This window comes from Lepisosteus platostomus, chromosome 16 (genome assembly GCF_059453375.1).
Source record: "Lepisosteus platostomus isolate fLepPlt1 chromosome 16, fLepPlt1.hap1, whole genome shotgun sequence".
Classification (NCBI taxonomy): domain Eukaryota; kingdom Metazoa; phylum Chordata; class Actinopteri; order Semionotiformes; family Lepisosteidae; genus Lepisosteus; species Lepisosteus platostomus.
In genome coordinates, this window is record NC_142626.1 from 11,344,515 (window position 1) to 11,361,638 (window position 17,124).

General features: G+C 41.2%; 1 protein-coding gene across 4 annotated transcripts in view; it reads right to left on the bottom strand.

The window, feature by feature from the left end:
• The window catches only part of LOC148646869 (NLR family CARD domain-containing protein 3-like), an 823,351-nt gene that overhangs the window by 784,767 nt on the left and 21,460 nt on the right, over positions 1-17,124 (bottom strand). For all 4 annotated transcript variants that reach the window (XM_088608927.1, XM_088608929.1, XM_088608928.1 and 1 more), the window contains exons 8-10: positions 16,756-16,869; positions 14,920-15,033; positions 13,781-13,894 (exon numbers count right to left, since the gene is read on the bottom strand). In XM_088608927.1, coding sequence (XP_088465053.1) covers positions 13,781-13,894; positions 14,920-15,033; positions 16,756-16,869 — 342 coding nt within the window. The remainder of the gene's footprint in view (positions 1-13,780; positions 13,895-14,919; positions 15,034-16,755; positions 16,870-17,124) is intronic.

Consider the following 17,124-nt stretch of genomic DNA (forward strand, 5'->3'; position numbering starts at 1 on the left):
ATCTCTCTGCTCATATCTGTGGTGCAGCCACAGAGAAACTATTCATGCAGGCTGATTTAAGGTGTTTACTTCTGATAAGGGACAGCTCCCAAATGGGGATGCACTTAGCTAAGCCTGGCTATCATGATCAATGGTCATCCATTGGCGCCTATCTGTCTAGGGAGTGCCAGATGGACATCTGGACTGCATTCCTAAGTGTCAGGAGTAAGTGACTCATATCTCACCTTGATCAACCAATCAGGGACTGGTAGGGCCGAGTAACCCACGTGGGACTCTGATGCCCATGGAACTTTCAGCCAATCAACGAGCTGAAGTTCCTCCAGGTAAAAACAGGCAACACAGAGAGCCTGAGTGAATTATGGAGACTTCTGTGGACTTTTCTAAAGGGAATTCAAAGGAGAATTCCAGGGCAGGACGGCCCAGGAGCAGAAGGCTCCCAAGGGCAGGACATTCTCGTAGCGCGCCTCCTGACCATCCTGAGACTCAGCCCGGACAACCACGGAACGGCCAGTGTGTCCGAGTGTCAGAACTTTCCTTTGTTCTAAGAGTCTAGAGCGGAGGTTGCCAGAGAGTAACCAGAGGATCCACCCGAGTTTAGCATCAGCAGCAAGCCTCGTGAACAGGTCAGAACTGTGGACAGCTGAATCACTATTCAGAACTAGCTCTTCATCAGGAACGAACCGGTCCTCTTCCTGACTTGCTGGGACCCACAGTCATCTTTTCTCCTGTGCACAAACTTTGCTAGTTAAAGCCAACACTAACTAGCCGGTCAGTGAGCATCAGCAGCGCACTGTCGCAAGCTGCACAGCACAGCCTGGCACGGAGCCAGAGAGCCCGCAGGAGATCTGAATCCCCAGAGATTGGATGAGTATTCAACTTCAATGCATTATAGCTTGAGAATTCAATTGTTATCCCAACCAGTTGATATCAATTTAATTCCTAAGAGTTATGTACTTGTTTTGAGTATCTAATGTAGAAGTTATAACCAAGTTAATTTATGAAACGGTCTTAATGAATGATATACTGAACGTATGTCCACTTGATATATGTAACACTTTGTAACTGACTGAATATATACCTTTTGTATTCTGATAACCCTCTCGATAAGATCTGTTAGGTTTATATGCATATTCTATGTATTAATAAATGTATCCTTGTGTATTAGTACCTGTGTGTGTGCGTTGTTTGAGGTATATCGCATGGTTGGATTCTAAAGCCATCAAAAGAATCAATTTTGTGATTTACTGCTACAATTAATAATTGTCCCAGTAAATGCCCAAACCCTACAGAACTGGTGCCTTCAGAGAGCACACTACACAGTATTTAAAATAATAAATTAATATTGTCAAAAACTTTAAGAAACTTGTTATTTTCAGCCACCAAAATTTCTCTTTAGTTACATGAATCCATATTAATATTCTACATTAAAGCATTTAACAACAGATTGAATAAAGCTAATGTTTTCACTAATGTCTAACACATTATAAGTGCTATCTACAGTATATTCTTTGTTCAGTGACGTTTCTGTGGGCGGTGTACCGCAGTGTGGTATAGTGGCTGCTTCTGTACAATCCTTGCCTGCTTCAGGTTGTAGCAAGTCTGACTTGTGCAATTCCCACAGACACAAATTGGTCAGAGATAGGAAGATGTTTTTGGAAGGAATGCAATTCCTACCTTCAGCTGTCATTCATTCTTAAATCATTTTACTGGATGATTCAAGCCTTCAACATTCCAGCTCACAAAGTTGACTGTATTAATTTGATTGATTGCAATTCAGTATAAGGTATAATTTAAAATACACTAGCCAGTGAAGGAGAGTGATGTAGTGGAATGAACAATATCCACATAATTAAAAACTAGACAATAAAATAAACTGAAAAAATAAAATCCCCACAGCCTCCTCCACCCCAACCCAACCCCTTCCTATAGCAGCTACCCTGGAAACAAGTGGCACACGGAGGTCTTGAAACTTGCATGAACCCTGGCTGCCCGCAGCACCGATTCCCTCACTTCATACAGGTAAAAGCACATGATGACAGAGCGAGGCCCTGGACTGTGCACATGAGAGCGGGGGCTCAAGTACATCTTTCCCCAGCAGCTCCAAAAAAAAGAGAAAAAACTCAGAGAAGGAATAGTAACATGAGACCCCTTGACTGACTCAGAAAAGTCCACAATCCATAGCCTCTGTCTTCTATTACAGTTCTCTAGCTCTGTCACCTTGGCCTTGATGGATGTTGAATCTGAGATGCTTTAGCGCTGAGACACTGACCGCCACGTCACTGACTGTGCTCCAGGCCGCAAGCCAATTGAGTTGAGTCAGGCTTGTGGTCAGCCGTTGGGCCAACACCTGCAGCTCGAGTGTCTGAAGTTCGAATTGTGAGCTTTTCACTTGGGAAACTGCCAGTAGCTTTATATATTGGCATTGCACTGTAGAATCAATAATAACTAATTTAAAAAAGTTAAAGTAGTTCATTATTGGATTTAATGTTGAAAAATAAAAAGTGTGCTAGAGCACGAGATTAATTTATCTGTTTACTGAATACCAGCCAGCAGACCTCACAGGGACAGTTTGGACCTTGTATGTGAAGTAAATCTGATGTACTTACGTAAGGGTTTTTGTTATCTGTGCCACAGGTAGCAATCTCCGTACACACTCCTCTGATGTAGCATAGTGTCTCATGTCAAAGACATCAATCTCTTTCTCAGACAGCAGTGAGAAATAGGCGACTGCTGAACATTGGGAAAGTGAGAGGATTTCTCTTGAAAATTGTAGTTTCTCCATATTGAACTCATCCATTAAAGACTTGTCCTTCAGTTCACTCAGACAGTGGAAAAGGTTAAAGCATCTTTCAGGAGACGTTCCTCCAATGAGTTTTTTTATGTGTTCTGTTGTTTCCTGTATGTCACTGGAGTGATCTTGTGTGTGTGACAGGAATCCCTTTAGAAGCTCCTGGTTGTTCTTCATTCCCGTTCCCAAGAGGAACCGGACAAACAGGTCAAGGTGACCAGTCTTGCTCTGGATGGCTCTTCTAAGTGCAACTTCATTCAAGTGGAACAGTGTGGAAGCTGGTGGGTTTCCTTTCTTCAGTGGGTTAATATTTTTGTTCTGATGGGAACCTAAAACATACAGAGCTGCAAAATACTCCTGGACAGTCAGGTGTAAAAAGCAGTACACCTTTTCCTGAAACAAGACTGACTCTTGTTTAAATATTTCCTTCCACACCCCTGAGTAAAGGGAGGAGTTGTGGAGATCAATGCCATATTTATTCAAATCTTTTTCATAGAACACTATGATGTTTTTCTTCAGACTTTCAAATGCCAGCTTTCCCAGGTTCAGAATTGCTTCTTGATTTATTTTGAGGACAGTTTCTTTCTTTTCCTTTTGTTCCTTTGCTGTCAGTAAGACAAGCAGAAAGTTTGTATAGAAATCTGTCAGTGTTGTTGGATTTGCCCCACTGTTCTCTTCCAAAGTGTGCTCCAGAACAGTAACTACAATCCAGCAGAAAACAGGAACATAGCACAAAATGTAAAGACTCCTCAGTGCCTTTATGTGTGAAATAATTCTGTCTGCTAGAGCTCTGTTCTTACACTTCTTTCTGATGTACTCTTCCTTCTGCTGGTCTTCAAACCCCTGGACCTCTGTCACCCTGCTGATGAGCTCTGGAGGGATCAGACCTGTTGCAGCTGGTCTGGAAGTGATCCAGATGGAAGCATTAACAGGAAAGTTCCTCTTGATGAGGTTTGTTAACAACACGTCCACTGAAGCTTGCTTTTTCACATCAGACCACCTCTGGTTTGTTTTAAAGTTCAAAGGATGTTTACTTTCATCCAGACCATCAAAGATAAACAGGACTTTACAGTAATCTAAAACATTAGAGGATTTTATCTCTGGGCAGAAACACTGAACCAGTTCCTGTAAACTCATTTCTGATGTGATCAAGTTTAATTCACGGAATGGAAGAAAAAATATAAAATCGAAGTCCTGGTTGTTTTTTCCAGTAGTCCAGTCGAGAATGAATTTCTGCACAGAGAATGTTTTCCCGATGCCAGCAACTCCCTTCATCATTACAGTCCTGATGGGAATGGTCTGTTCTGGCAGTGGCTTGAAAATATCGCTGCACTTGATGGAGTGGATCTCTGATTTTGTGCTTTTGGAGACGGTTTCTACCTGCATGACCTCATGTCCATGATTCACCTCAACACAGCTGCCCTCAGTTATCCACACGTGTGTAAAGATGTCATCAAGGAGGGTCTGCTCTCCCGGCTTAGCAATTCCCTCAGACACAACTTCAAACTGCGTCTTTAGAGCTTCCTTGTGTTTGTCTTTCAGTGTCTGCAGCCACCCTAAAACAGAAAGAACACGATAGTAAAGACACAGTCTGAGGCTGCAGTAGAAATCGTGACAGTGTGATGTGATGACAGATCTCTTACAGGGACACCAGCTATTGAGGTTTACAAGTGTGAGACACAATCAGAACAGATGGACACAGATAAAGTCAAGAGTCACAGACACAGTCCATTAGTTGTCCTAGCTGGAGCTCCGGCAGTGACTCCTCATTTTTAATCACCCTCTGATAGTCATGTCCTGGTCTCTCACAGCCTCACAGACACACCCTCTCATGAAGACAATTTCCTCATGGGAGTTATTTTCATTCCTTAGAATGACGACTGATTCTGCTCTATCCTGGGTATCAGAAAGCCAAGCTGTAGTTCAAGATGCTAACTGACCATTGTGGCAAAAGCCAAATGTGTCATAATATTTACTGCAATTTACTATTCCTTAAAATATTTAAAATATCGATCCACTGTATTAACGTGATTGTTGAATTTACTGGAACAATTAGAAATTGAATTAGTAAATCAATATTCACACATGGATTAAAATTACACAATAAGTAATTTATTGAAACAACAGCAAAATGTGCACTGCAAACCAACAGGAATATATATACAATGTCTATAGAGCTCCCTTTCAAAATTGTCACCCTTAGTTGCCTTAGAGTAAAGACCAAACACCCTACCCCTCAATATCCAAGTGAATAATATTCTACAACGTTTTTAGCAAATTAATAGTAGATCTAGAATCCGAAATAGCATGGTTGGATAAGAGCCCACCTCTTGTAGCAGCGATTCTAAATTAGCTCACGTGTACCCAATCACCTTCAGAATCAGATCTATTTGATTTACAAATTTATGAACAAATAAAGTAACAAAACAGTAACATATACTGTAGGAGAAATATAATGAACTGTAATGAAATTCAAGAACAAGGGCTATCTGAGTGAACAAAGTAAACCCTTGGTTTAACAGACTAATAGGAGAAAGGCGACCATTTTTGTTACTTTCCGTTAAATCACAATGGCTTTTTTTCCCCAACACAAAATCATATATAGATTATACTTCATGTATTTGTTTTCCCTATCTTTTAACTTATTTTTAAGAATTGCAATCAACCTTATGACATCTTTTCTTGTTTTTTTATCCTAAATATACAGTACAAGCTCTGTATTTCACACGTCTTAAGTACACTGATTCACTGAAGTATATGAAACAAACACTAATAATAAGCAATTGACCTGCCAGTATAGTGCACCATTGATATTCCAAACTTTTATTTTTAAACCTATGTAGTATCTTTACCTTGTTTTAATATTTTTACATTACATTTTTGTGCATCTTTTTCTTTTCAAATAATATGTAAAAATACAGGACTGCACTACTCTGTAAAACTGCCAGGAGGCACAGTGAATCTTTAATGAATCATTGTGTCTAACATTAGGTTGATTATATTTTAATAATAAAAAATAATGTTCACCCATTAGTACTTTCCTAAGCTAATCATACAGTACAGTGACACTAATATAATTTTTTGCTGCTTTCATCAAATAGTGTACAAAAGCATTAGCACATTAGTGTTTATTTTACTGATTGTAGACTATATTATATGTTGTTATGTTATATGTTGGGAGTGTACAGTATTACAACACAGGTTAAGTCTTAGCACTTTCACATTGAAAAATAAGTAGCTGCTATGTTGGTGGTTATATAATACATCGTATAAGCATTCTAATTATTCTTGGCTTAATCTGTTATGTATTTTGTGTAACTATGCAGCAGTGGAAGGAGCCGCGGTGAATGAGTGAGTCGGCGCCCCATCTGTGAGGTTAGTGAGAAAATGCGCCGTTATGTGAAGCAGCGCAGCGCCGTCGTGTAGAGTGGCGCCCAGGCTGGACTTGCCCTGTCTAACCGGGATCTAGCCTGGAAAAAGACCCCGCTTGGCGGCGGGGACCAGACTGGATTTACCCTGTTTAACAGGGTCCAGTCTGGGAGAACAGGAAGGGAGCGAGCGCAAGGCCAAAAATAAAAATGTAAATTGTGGAAAAATTATATGTCTGCCCCAGTATAGAGACAGAACGGGACAGGCTAAAAGAAAAAGAAACAGCCTCACACTCGATTACAATCCCTTCTGGGACTGCCGGTGCACAGATCCTCACCCTGCTTATCCTTTGCGGGGAGGTGCTCAGTGTGCCTTTAAAGAGTTCTCACAGCTGCCACCCATCTTTCATCAGTGCAGCTGTGATTACAAAAGAGACTTTTTCCTTTTGTACTTTTTCCACACTGAACACACCCCTCGTGTGTAGTGCCACAATTGTTAACTCACATTGTAAGGTTATTACAATGTCTATACTATAATCGTTAATCTATACTATATTATCTAAGGCGGTGCTCTGGTGTCATGAGGGAAAAAAATCATATGTACTGTAGGATTTTGCATACCACTCTTGTGTAGGACAGGCTTCATCATGGCTTTATAAGTAGCATGAGCCTTTGCTGTTGGAGGAAGAAGAAGATGGGTAGAAATTCAAATGGTGAACCAGTTGCAACAACAAAGTGGAGCATCTGGACCCCAGTGTGCACTGAACTCAATTTAATGAGGGTTTCTAAAGGTAAGAAGACTAAAGGGAAAGTACCACAACAAGATCTGGTTCAAGAAGCCCAGCTGAAGCAGCAGTGGAGTTTACATGATCAAGGTCTCAGAGCTCCACAAGAACACATGTGCTCCAGCAGCTGGGACCAGTTAACTGAGGTTCAACAGCTGCAGGAGCAGCAGCTAGTTTATCTTACAGTAGCAGAGTATAATGACCTGCAACAAGCACAGGTAAAAAAGATATTAGAAAGACCAACAGAGGATATGTGAAAAAAGAAATGGATATTGTACTGGAGGTTACAATAAATTTTTTTTCAGCACTACCACAACAAGGAAACAGTAATGAAGTAAAATTGAAATCTTGGACCTTTTTTTTAGCTCTGTAACAGGGCACCTGGATCTGGGCACCTAAGTATCTATTAGGATACCAGAGGGAGATGTATAGATACTCTAAATACCCGGGGAGAATGAGTGTTCAATCAGCAGGAGGTTATTAGGGGACTGGTGTCTCCTGTGTGAAGCCAGGTTTAACTATGTGAGTATTCAGGGAGTGAACAGTCCTTGTTGGCTCAGGAGAGTCAGACCCTGAGCTGATACAGTGTTTCTGTATCAGCCTGCCAGTAAAAAACAAGACAGAATGGGCAAACCAGCCAAAATGGCAGAGTTGAGGTCTCATTTCACTACTTTTTTCATAAAGTACGAGAAAGCCATACAGTTAAAATTATTAGAGTTAAAATGGTTAAATACAATGATATAGGTCCACATGCAATGCAAAAGATCCAGTCAAGTCAAGTCAGGAGTTAATGTGAGCAATTCCCTAATATTCAGCTACCATCAAAGGGAAATCTGTCACAGACTCCTTAGGTTTTAAATGCAATTTTAAGTGATTTTAAATTGACCATTTTTTCCCTTCAGCGCAGTGTTCAGCAGGTGACAATTCAAAGAGTCAAAACATACTGCACTGGGAGACCCTGAAAGAAATGGACTGTTTTAGTCCTGAAAAAAGCAGACTATGAGTGGACCTGATACAGGTACATCCTTTTCCTTTGTTACATAAGGCTCAACGTTATCCTCTGCACATCATCTTCAGCTTTTTTGTTGAATATCCTGTAATGTAGTTATATCAGGGAAACACCTTAATGATTTGATTTTATTAATTACTGTTTATTTTCTGTTTCATTACTGAACCGTACAATGTAGAGTAATGAAATGTATAAATGTAGTATGCAATGTAGTATATTGATACAGCTGTTTGAAGGAGCTGGTTTGAGGTGTCTAAGAATTTAGAGACAGTGGTTAACATCTATCTAATGAAAATATTCATGCAGATCTCAGATGCTTTGAAGAAACTGAGGTGCTTTCCGAGTTGTAGTGGTACTGACACCAGTGGTGTGACATGCTTCTCCAGATCACTGTCACCCGTAAAGATCAGATTCAAGTTATTTGAACCTTATTCAGAGAGTTTGCCATTCTGTTGTTTTTAGGAAACTCTGATTTCCTATATAGAGAATCCCTTGGTTAAAAGCAGTCTCGCCTGGTCAGAAGATATATTTTTAGAACAGGGAGACAGGTTCGATTCACAGATTCCCATTCCCTCAAGAAGGCAGCAGCTACTCAGCTACAGTTTCACATAAGTTCTCACTAACTCACTGGTACTGACCAGAGCAAGGAAATCAGATCATATCATCCTTGTTCTAGCAAAGCATCATCTCAGACAAGCAATTTCCACAGAAAGCTTTAAAATAGATCTTAAAACCCTTCTTTACCAACAAGCCTATCAACTTTACTATTACTAATTTCCTATCTTTTTCCTTCTTAGATATTAAGTTTCCTGACTTCTTTTTTAAGCTTTTCTTTTTGTGAAGTACATTGAGATTAATTGGAATGAAATATGCTATAATAAAATAAAAATATTGTTATAGTTATTATTAGAGATTGGAGGTCATTCTCTTTAGTGCAGAAGGAAGGTCTATCTCTCTTATTGCTCTGTATAGGTGTTTTATAGCAGTTCAATACTTAGTCTGGGGTTTTTCTGATTGGTCAGGTGTCTCTAATTGTGTTAACACTCAGGTATATTCTTAGTATATCTTTACAATTTGGCGGTTGTGATGAGCCCTGGGACAACACAACAGCAAGATGCAGTCTCAGTCAGAGCTCGGGAACAGGAATCCACAGGGAGGCCAGGCTAATAGGGAAAAGCTCTCCAGACAGAGCGGACACAGGATGCCTGGCAGGAAGGAGACTGGGAAGAAAAAAGTACCCCGACAGCCTGAGAGAAAAGGGTGAAGAAGAAAAAGAGCCAGAAAGGTGGCAGGAAATAGGACAGAGAAAAGAAAAACCTAAAGTGCCAGAGCAAGGCTCTTAGGGAATAAAACATGATGAGGCTGCACGGGGAGAGGCCCTGATGTCCTGGACAACAGAAGATGCCTCCTGGAAGCGGTTCAGAACCGCAAGGGAAGGAGGCCAGCAGATAAGAGTCCAAGGCTCCAGGGTGGGGGCCAGGAGATGCCATGCAGTCAGGAACTGAGTGCTGCAGGGCAGAGAAAATCTTTGAGAGGAGCTGAATCAAACTGGAACTGGAGTCAGAACAGAGTGATTCAGCGATGAAAGGTGAGGGTGGTTAGTGTCCAGCCCAGTGATCTCAGCCCTGGCAAATCAGCCTGTAGACAATAATTGGGCAGCCTCTGCATCAGAGAGGAATCCATTGTTGAGCTCCCAAAAAAGGAGGACACTTGGATATCTGGGTCTTGGGATGGATTTGTGGTGCTGACCTCCAAGGGAAAACAATGATTCAACTTCAGAGTGAAATCTTGGTGTCGAGAATCAAAGACATGGGTGCAAACACGCTTAGAAATCCAGAAGCTGCTGAGGCATCTGCCCAGGGAGCTAGAGAACAGAACAGAGTGCAGACAGGACAGGTGAAATGAATACAAATGAAGCTGAGAACAAAAAGCACTAGTGCACAGAAAGGGAGTTAAGGGGGTGAAATGAACAATGACAAACCACTGTAAAAGCAGTGCCTCAGCATTAAATAGGGAAAGAATAACTGAGTAATGAATTGTTAATTAATACTTAATACAGATCAGTGAAGGAAAGTAAGGCTTGTGCAGCTGGTCCTGGAAAATCATGAGCCCTCATGAGAAAGTAAGTTTCCCAGGGCGAATGCTAGCTGAGAGATACCATATTGGTGCGATCGTAACAGGGCTATTATAGAATTAATAGTTATTAGAGATTTTAAAGCTTTTATTAAAGATTTCTAAAAATCTACCTTTTGCTTTCACCAAGACAATGGGTCAGACTTCACTAACATTCCAAACTGGAGGGGGGACCTAGAGGGAATCAAGATATATATATCTACTGACATCCCAGTCAATCACCAACTGTGATTGGTGCACACAATTTATAAGGTTATAAGGTTGCACACCACTCATTTCATTGGTTTGCTCACTGGCTTCTCTATCCAGCTAGCCTGGCAATCTGACATTTCCAACAATGTGAATGCAACAGTCTGAGTCAGGATTTGTTCAAAGACTTCAGGCTGAGAGAGTGCAACAGTAAAAAACAGAAGAAATCTTGTTTTTCATAAACCAATTGTTATGTTTTGCCTTTTAGGTTCTTCTTTTGTCATCATTATGAATATCGAAGCATATTCAGTAAAAAGCTACACTTCAGACTAACCTTGTCTTCTATGATCTCACTTTGCGTGATCCAAGCAGATGACTTTGCACAGGCTGTTTTAGAGACTGAAGTTCAGTAAGATGCTAAATTCCCTGCATAGCTGTTCTCAGCAATGTGAGGCAAAGCTCTCTCTCCTCCTTTCTCTCCACCAGGACACTCCCAGCACAGAGAAAGCAACTGGAGAAACTACAGCAAATACTTTGCTCAGCTCTGACATCGGCAGGAAGTTCAAATTCATCCATGGCCACAAGTTCCTTGATCTTTGAGTACAAAACTTCTACAGTATATTAACATTACAATTCTCAAGTTTAACTATTATTTTGGACACAGTTCAGGATAGTACATGCATATTTTCTTGTCTTTGGGAATATGAATGTGATTTAACCACTGATATATGATATTTTAACAAATACTCCCCTGTGCACAACAGGGAGCTTGGCTGCCCAGGCTCAGCCAGCAACTTCCCTGTTGCGTGATGCTGGAGAACTGGGTTCGAGCCACAGTGGTGGAGGGCCAACCTGAGGTGGGAGCAGCGAGGGCACATGCCCAGAGAACCCAAATCCGTTACAATATATATATGATACTGATATATGAGATTCAAATAACCTTAGCTATAGACAATAATAATAGTTATTTGCTCATCTTTAATCCCTGAGTGAAGGATCAACAATTCATATTACAACAGATTGATTCACAAATATATTCCTTTACTCTTGTTAGTTTGTTATGTATGTTTTAGTGTTGTATCAACAAAGGGTTTACTGTATATTTAGAATCCATGTGTAAGACTTTAAATTATTATGTTTAATTGATTCCAGTTGCCAAAGCACACTCATAAGTACACACTGACCTGGTCTGTTCTTCTCCTGAGAGACACTCTCATACACTAACCTGTTTGGTCAGTCTGGAATCCTCCTGTACAGAAATCCTCAGGTTCACCTGTCACAGCCCTCCTCACATCCTGAACATACAGAGTAGAGAATTGGCAGATTTTAGAGGAATCAAGAGACCTGAAGTTTTCATAGAAACACAATAACAGCACCTATAGTGATTACAGTTCCACAGTAAGAATAAATGACCATCCTTCAGTGTTTCTGTACTGAGATACTGAGTTGTGGTCACTAATGTATTACACTGTATAGTACATGTGAAATAATATAGCACACAGTCAATGAGCTGCCCTCAGTGATGAGTGTGTATTAATTCAGCCACACAGATCACTACAGATCTCTGTCTGTGAGCACAGGGAACAGATGGCACAGCACAGAGACACACAGAGTCACTCAACCCTTACAGGTTCACTGTGAATCAGCTGGTGAAGAGAGTGTCAATATTCAGCACTGGTCTGATTTTAGAGAGTGTGACTGAAGTCTCTTACCTGTGTCATTACCTGTTCTGACATAAAGAAGGTGTCATGGCCCCTGTGTTCCTGCACTGAACACAGACTGCAGATGAGAGTCTGATCAGTCTTACAGAACAGCTCAAGAGCTCTGTGGTGCTGCTGACACAGACTGGGCTCCTGGTCTCCACTGATGTCCACCAGTCTGTGTTTCTGCAGGGCTGGGACTGTGTAGTGCTGTCGAACATGTGTCTCACAATAAGATGCTGGGCAGACATGGCAGTATTTCACAGCTCGTATCTTCTTGTCAGTGCAGAAATCACAGAACACATTTCCATGCCCAGCAGATCTGTGGACAAACAAAATAATGAGGATTCTTCACATTGTGCCTTTAACTCAGAGACAGAGAGTCACAAAAGTCATGCAGAATCCCTCTATACTACTCCTTACACAAACAAAATACAGGCACAAGAATTCATGCCAGGAGAGGAAAGAGAGGAAATACAGAGTTCAAGACAGGCAAGGCATACAGAACTCAGGACAAGATGACACACACCCTCAAGTTAAAAAAAGTCATACTGTTGCTGTTACTGAACTGTCCTCTCAGAAATATATATGGTTTTGCCTCTGAAATTATGTTTACTTCTGTGAATCTTTAAAAATGTCAAATTTTATTTTTTTTAATTTTATTTTAATTTAAAATTTCATGTTATATCAATTTCTTTAAAACAACAGCACCAGATCATTTAAATATGGAAAACTAACAAGTTCAGCTATTTTTTATTATTTAGAGTTTCCAGCTTCTCCTGGGTTCAGACCTTCTGGACACAGCTGTCCAGTCTGAAGCGATGAAACAACAGCTGATCCTGAACAGTGCTGCGCATTCTCAGATAGAGCTGCTGAAGTGAACCTGCACAATACACAGTGTCTGACAGCCCTCTTGTACCAGCTGCCTTCATGGCAATTCATGACCAGGAGCTCCCAGATATCACTGTCCTGCTCCTGTGGCAATTATCTGGTCTCCACATGCCCTCGAATACATGCTGGGGATGGGAGATGCCTGTGTGTGATGTTTTACTGTGGAGAAACCACTGCAGACCAGCCTGCACACATCTTGACTGAATGAGACCTTAATCCAGTGGCATGGAGCCCATTATGATTTGAGGTCTCATTCTGCTGTAGCCTTCATTTACCAGTACAGACACTGAGATATCCCAGGTTGTTCATTTCTTCCTCCTGCACTGTCTTGATTTGGCCAGAGCACTGTGTGCTGAGTGTGCAGGAGTCTTAACAGGCCATTATGGTACCAAAAGACACTCCAGGATTGAATAATTTCTATACTTCAGCCTGTTGGCTCTGAGCCCACATGCCTAATGGACTCCCTAACTAGCCACTGACAAGGGGCTGAACTTTGTAATCCAATAAGTACAATAACAATGTGACACACCCCAACTGACAATAATAATTACAGCTGCCACCACCACCACCATCATCAGGTTGTCATCAATCTGTTGCCAATACAACTGACAGGGAATTCAGCCCAATAAAACAAGGTTCACATTATGGTGTAAATGGACAGAGTGTCCTAATGGAGCTCCTCTTCCACACTCTGGTGGTTGATCTGTTGAACGGTCAGTCTTCATGGACACACAGCTGGGAGCTGGATCTGCAGCTCTCGGCCTCTGTCACACATGATGTGAAGACAACTTCAAGAGCCAGATATCTTTTGAGTAATCCGGATCCTTTATTCTGCTGCTTAATCACTCCTGTGCTCAATTACAGCCCTCTGTTACCCACAACCTGTGTGTGTTTCTCATGTGTCTGCATGACCTCACCTGGGGTCAGGGGCGATGGGTCCTTCTCTGAACTCTATTGGTGGATTCATTGAGCCGTCACTCTTTATGGACACACAGCTAGACACTGGTGACCCTGGTCTATCCAGCTTGACTCTGTGAACAGCACAGGCACAGACACCTAACCTTATTCAGCTGAATAGTCAATAACACTCTTTCCGGATTGCACAGGTACAGTTCTTTCAGCCATCAGAGTTAAACATTTGTGCTTGATCCAGTGCTTGATCTCTTTTTGAGCCCAAGGCTGTATCTAGTTACTCTCCTCTGGACTAATTGCTGAGCAGTAATCTGTTTGTAACCAAAACTTTATACACAATAACTAAGGTCCAAAACAACAGTGTACATAGTGTAAATGAGGCCTCACTGTGTGTTGTACAACTTTAACAAAATGTCTTTCAATAAATTCTATTCTTTTAACTGTATACTATATCCTCACATTCTGCATGTCTTTTTTGTTTTCCCAAATCGTCTAGCAACAAATTATATTGTTCTATGTTACGCAGGAATCAAGTGTTTTTCTACTTCTACCAGTGTGTCTCCTAGTGCACGCCACCCTGTTGACTCAGACTGCACTGACCAGGATCCACTGTGAGGACGAGGGGCTGGACTTTCTAAATCCATAATTACTATATCAGAATAATGGACACACCCCTATTGACAATAATAATTACAGCTGCCAAATCCACCATCATCATCAAGTTGTCATCAATCTGATGCCTAGACAACTGACATGGAGCTCAACTCCATAAAACAAGGATCACATTTTTGTGTAAATGACAAAGTGTCTATTGGAGCTCCTCTCCCCCACTCTACTGTTTGATCCGTTTTGAGAAATTAATGTTCTATATTCTGCTGCTCATCACTCCCATGATCAATTACAGCTCACTGTTCCTTCCCCCGTGTTTCTGTAATTGTGTCTGGAGTGGATACACAGTCTTTCATCCTTTAGTCAGTAGAAGATACTAGTTGCAGAAATTTGTTTTTGTTTTCAGCCGTCTAGTCTTTATTCATCTTAAACTTTTCACAGAAAAAAAATATTGAAAGTGAGACGTGATCCAGTTCACACAATCTTATCTCATGACCAACAGATAGATACACTCAATACACAATAGTGACCTCACCTTGGGTCAGAGGCAAAGGCTCCACCTCTGAACTCTATTGGTGGATTCATTGACCTGTCACTCTTCATGGACACACATCTGGGCACTGATGACTCTGGTCTCTCCAGACTGGCCCTGTGAACAGCACAGACACAAACTCCTGACCTTGAACTGACAGAAGCTGAGCTCACTAACAAAAATCAGAAAGTTACAGACAGGGAACTCATGAAAAACAGAGAGAGGGAGTAACAAAGTGAGCTAGAGTACAGAATGTGTTTCACTGGGTTCTGGAGATGTGATGATTTTCAGTGGAAAACAGCATATGGAAAGTGGAATGAGTAGCCCTTTGGAAAACGAAGAGATTGTTTTGGCACGGAACGGTATACATAAGAAGCTTATTCTGTTTTGAATTTGTAGAATCTCTCCCTCTACAAGATTAAGATGTGTCTGCTGCTCAGCCCTCAATGCCCCTTTCCCTCTACATGGCCTGAAGGAAACAGCCTATAGGGGGCAGCACATTGTCCCAGTGTGTGAACATGAGCCTGAACTCCAGGGTGTTTCTGCTGATTTTTCAAACTGGAACAGCTCAGAGAGCCTGGAGTCACGTTTCTACTGGAGAGGCAGAGCTGGTCAGCTGAAGTCACACATTGGTCATGTTGCTGGTGATACTGCACATCTGAGTGATAAATCAGTAATACATTTTACCTGGGATCTACTCATCCCTTTCTACTCTGGTCCTTCACAAGTTCAGATCATATATTCAATTAAATCACATATTAAATCCTTCTATAGTCCAATTTAAATCATAGATCTTGTAAAACCAACAGGAATTCAGTACAACCAGAATGTGACCATTTGAAATCCAGTAACCCAAGTAGTGTTCCAGATTCAGACAGCTAAACCACAGTCATTAATGGACGTCATTGAGCCTTTCTAGACAGTTTGGTAGTTACTAACCAACTGATCCAAGGATCTCAGGCTGTGTTTTTCCTGAAAGACACCAGTGTGTCAGTATCACCCACTTGGCTAGGCTGCTTGTTCCTGACTCTAACAGGCTTTTGTGTAAAGGAGGGCCTCCTGTTCTCAGCACTTCTCTGTAGTTTTAACACGTCCTTCACAATGTATATCACTTTTCATAGTGATTCTGGTGAATCGGTTGAGTGCCCCAGTGTCTTTAGGATTCTATAATCTCGAATCGGACCCTCTTATAAAATTGGACAGGTTCAGTTCTTTGAACCCTCAGTATTAGACATTTCTTTTGAGCCCAAGTCTGAATCTGCTTACTCTTCTCCGGACTAATTGCAGAGCATTAATCTGTTTGTATCTTAAACATTGTACAAAATGACCATAGTCTAAACGAAACTGTACACAATTTTAAATGAGGCCAGTTGACAATAATAATTACAGCTGCCAACTCCACCATCATCATCAAGTTGTCATCAATCTGCTGCCCATTCAACTGACAGGGAGTTCAACTCCATAAAACCAGCTGGACATTATTGTGGAAATGGACAGATGGTCCAAGTGGAGCTCCTCTTGCTCACTCTAGTCTTGATCTGTTTTGAGAAATACAGGTACTACATTATGCTGCTCATCATTCCCATGTTTAATAACAGGTCTATGTTACTCACACCCTGTGTGTCTGTGGTCATGTCTGCACTGGATACTCACTGTTTCATCCCTTAATCATGAGAAAATATTAGCTGTAGAATTTTGTTTTTATTTTCAGCAGTTTTTCAGCCGTCAAGTATTTGTCTAAAAGTTTTCACATTAAAATTAAGAAAGTGGGAGATAATCCAGTTCACACAATCATATGACCAGCAGATAGATACACTCAATGGACAACAATGACCTCACCTGGGGTCAGAGGCGATGGGTCCTTCTCTGAACTCTATTGGTGGATTCATTGAGCTTTCACTCTTTATGGACACACAGCTGGACACTGGTGACTCTGGTCTATCCATCTTGACTCTGTGAACAGCACAGAAACAAACTCCTAACCTTATTCAGCTGAGAAGTCAATAACACTCTTACAAGATTGCACAGGTACAGTTCTTTTAGCACACGGACTTAAACATTCGTGCTTCATCCAGTGCTTGATCTCTTTGTGAGCCCAAGGCTGTATCTGGTTACTCTTCTCCGGACTAACTGCAGAGCATTAATCTGTTTGTATCTTAAACATTGTACAAAATGACCATAGTCTAAACGAAACTGGACGCAATTTTA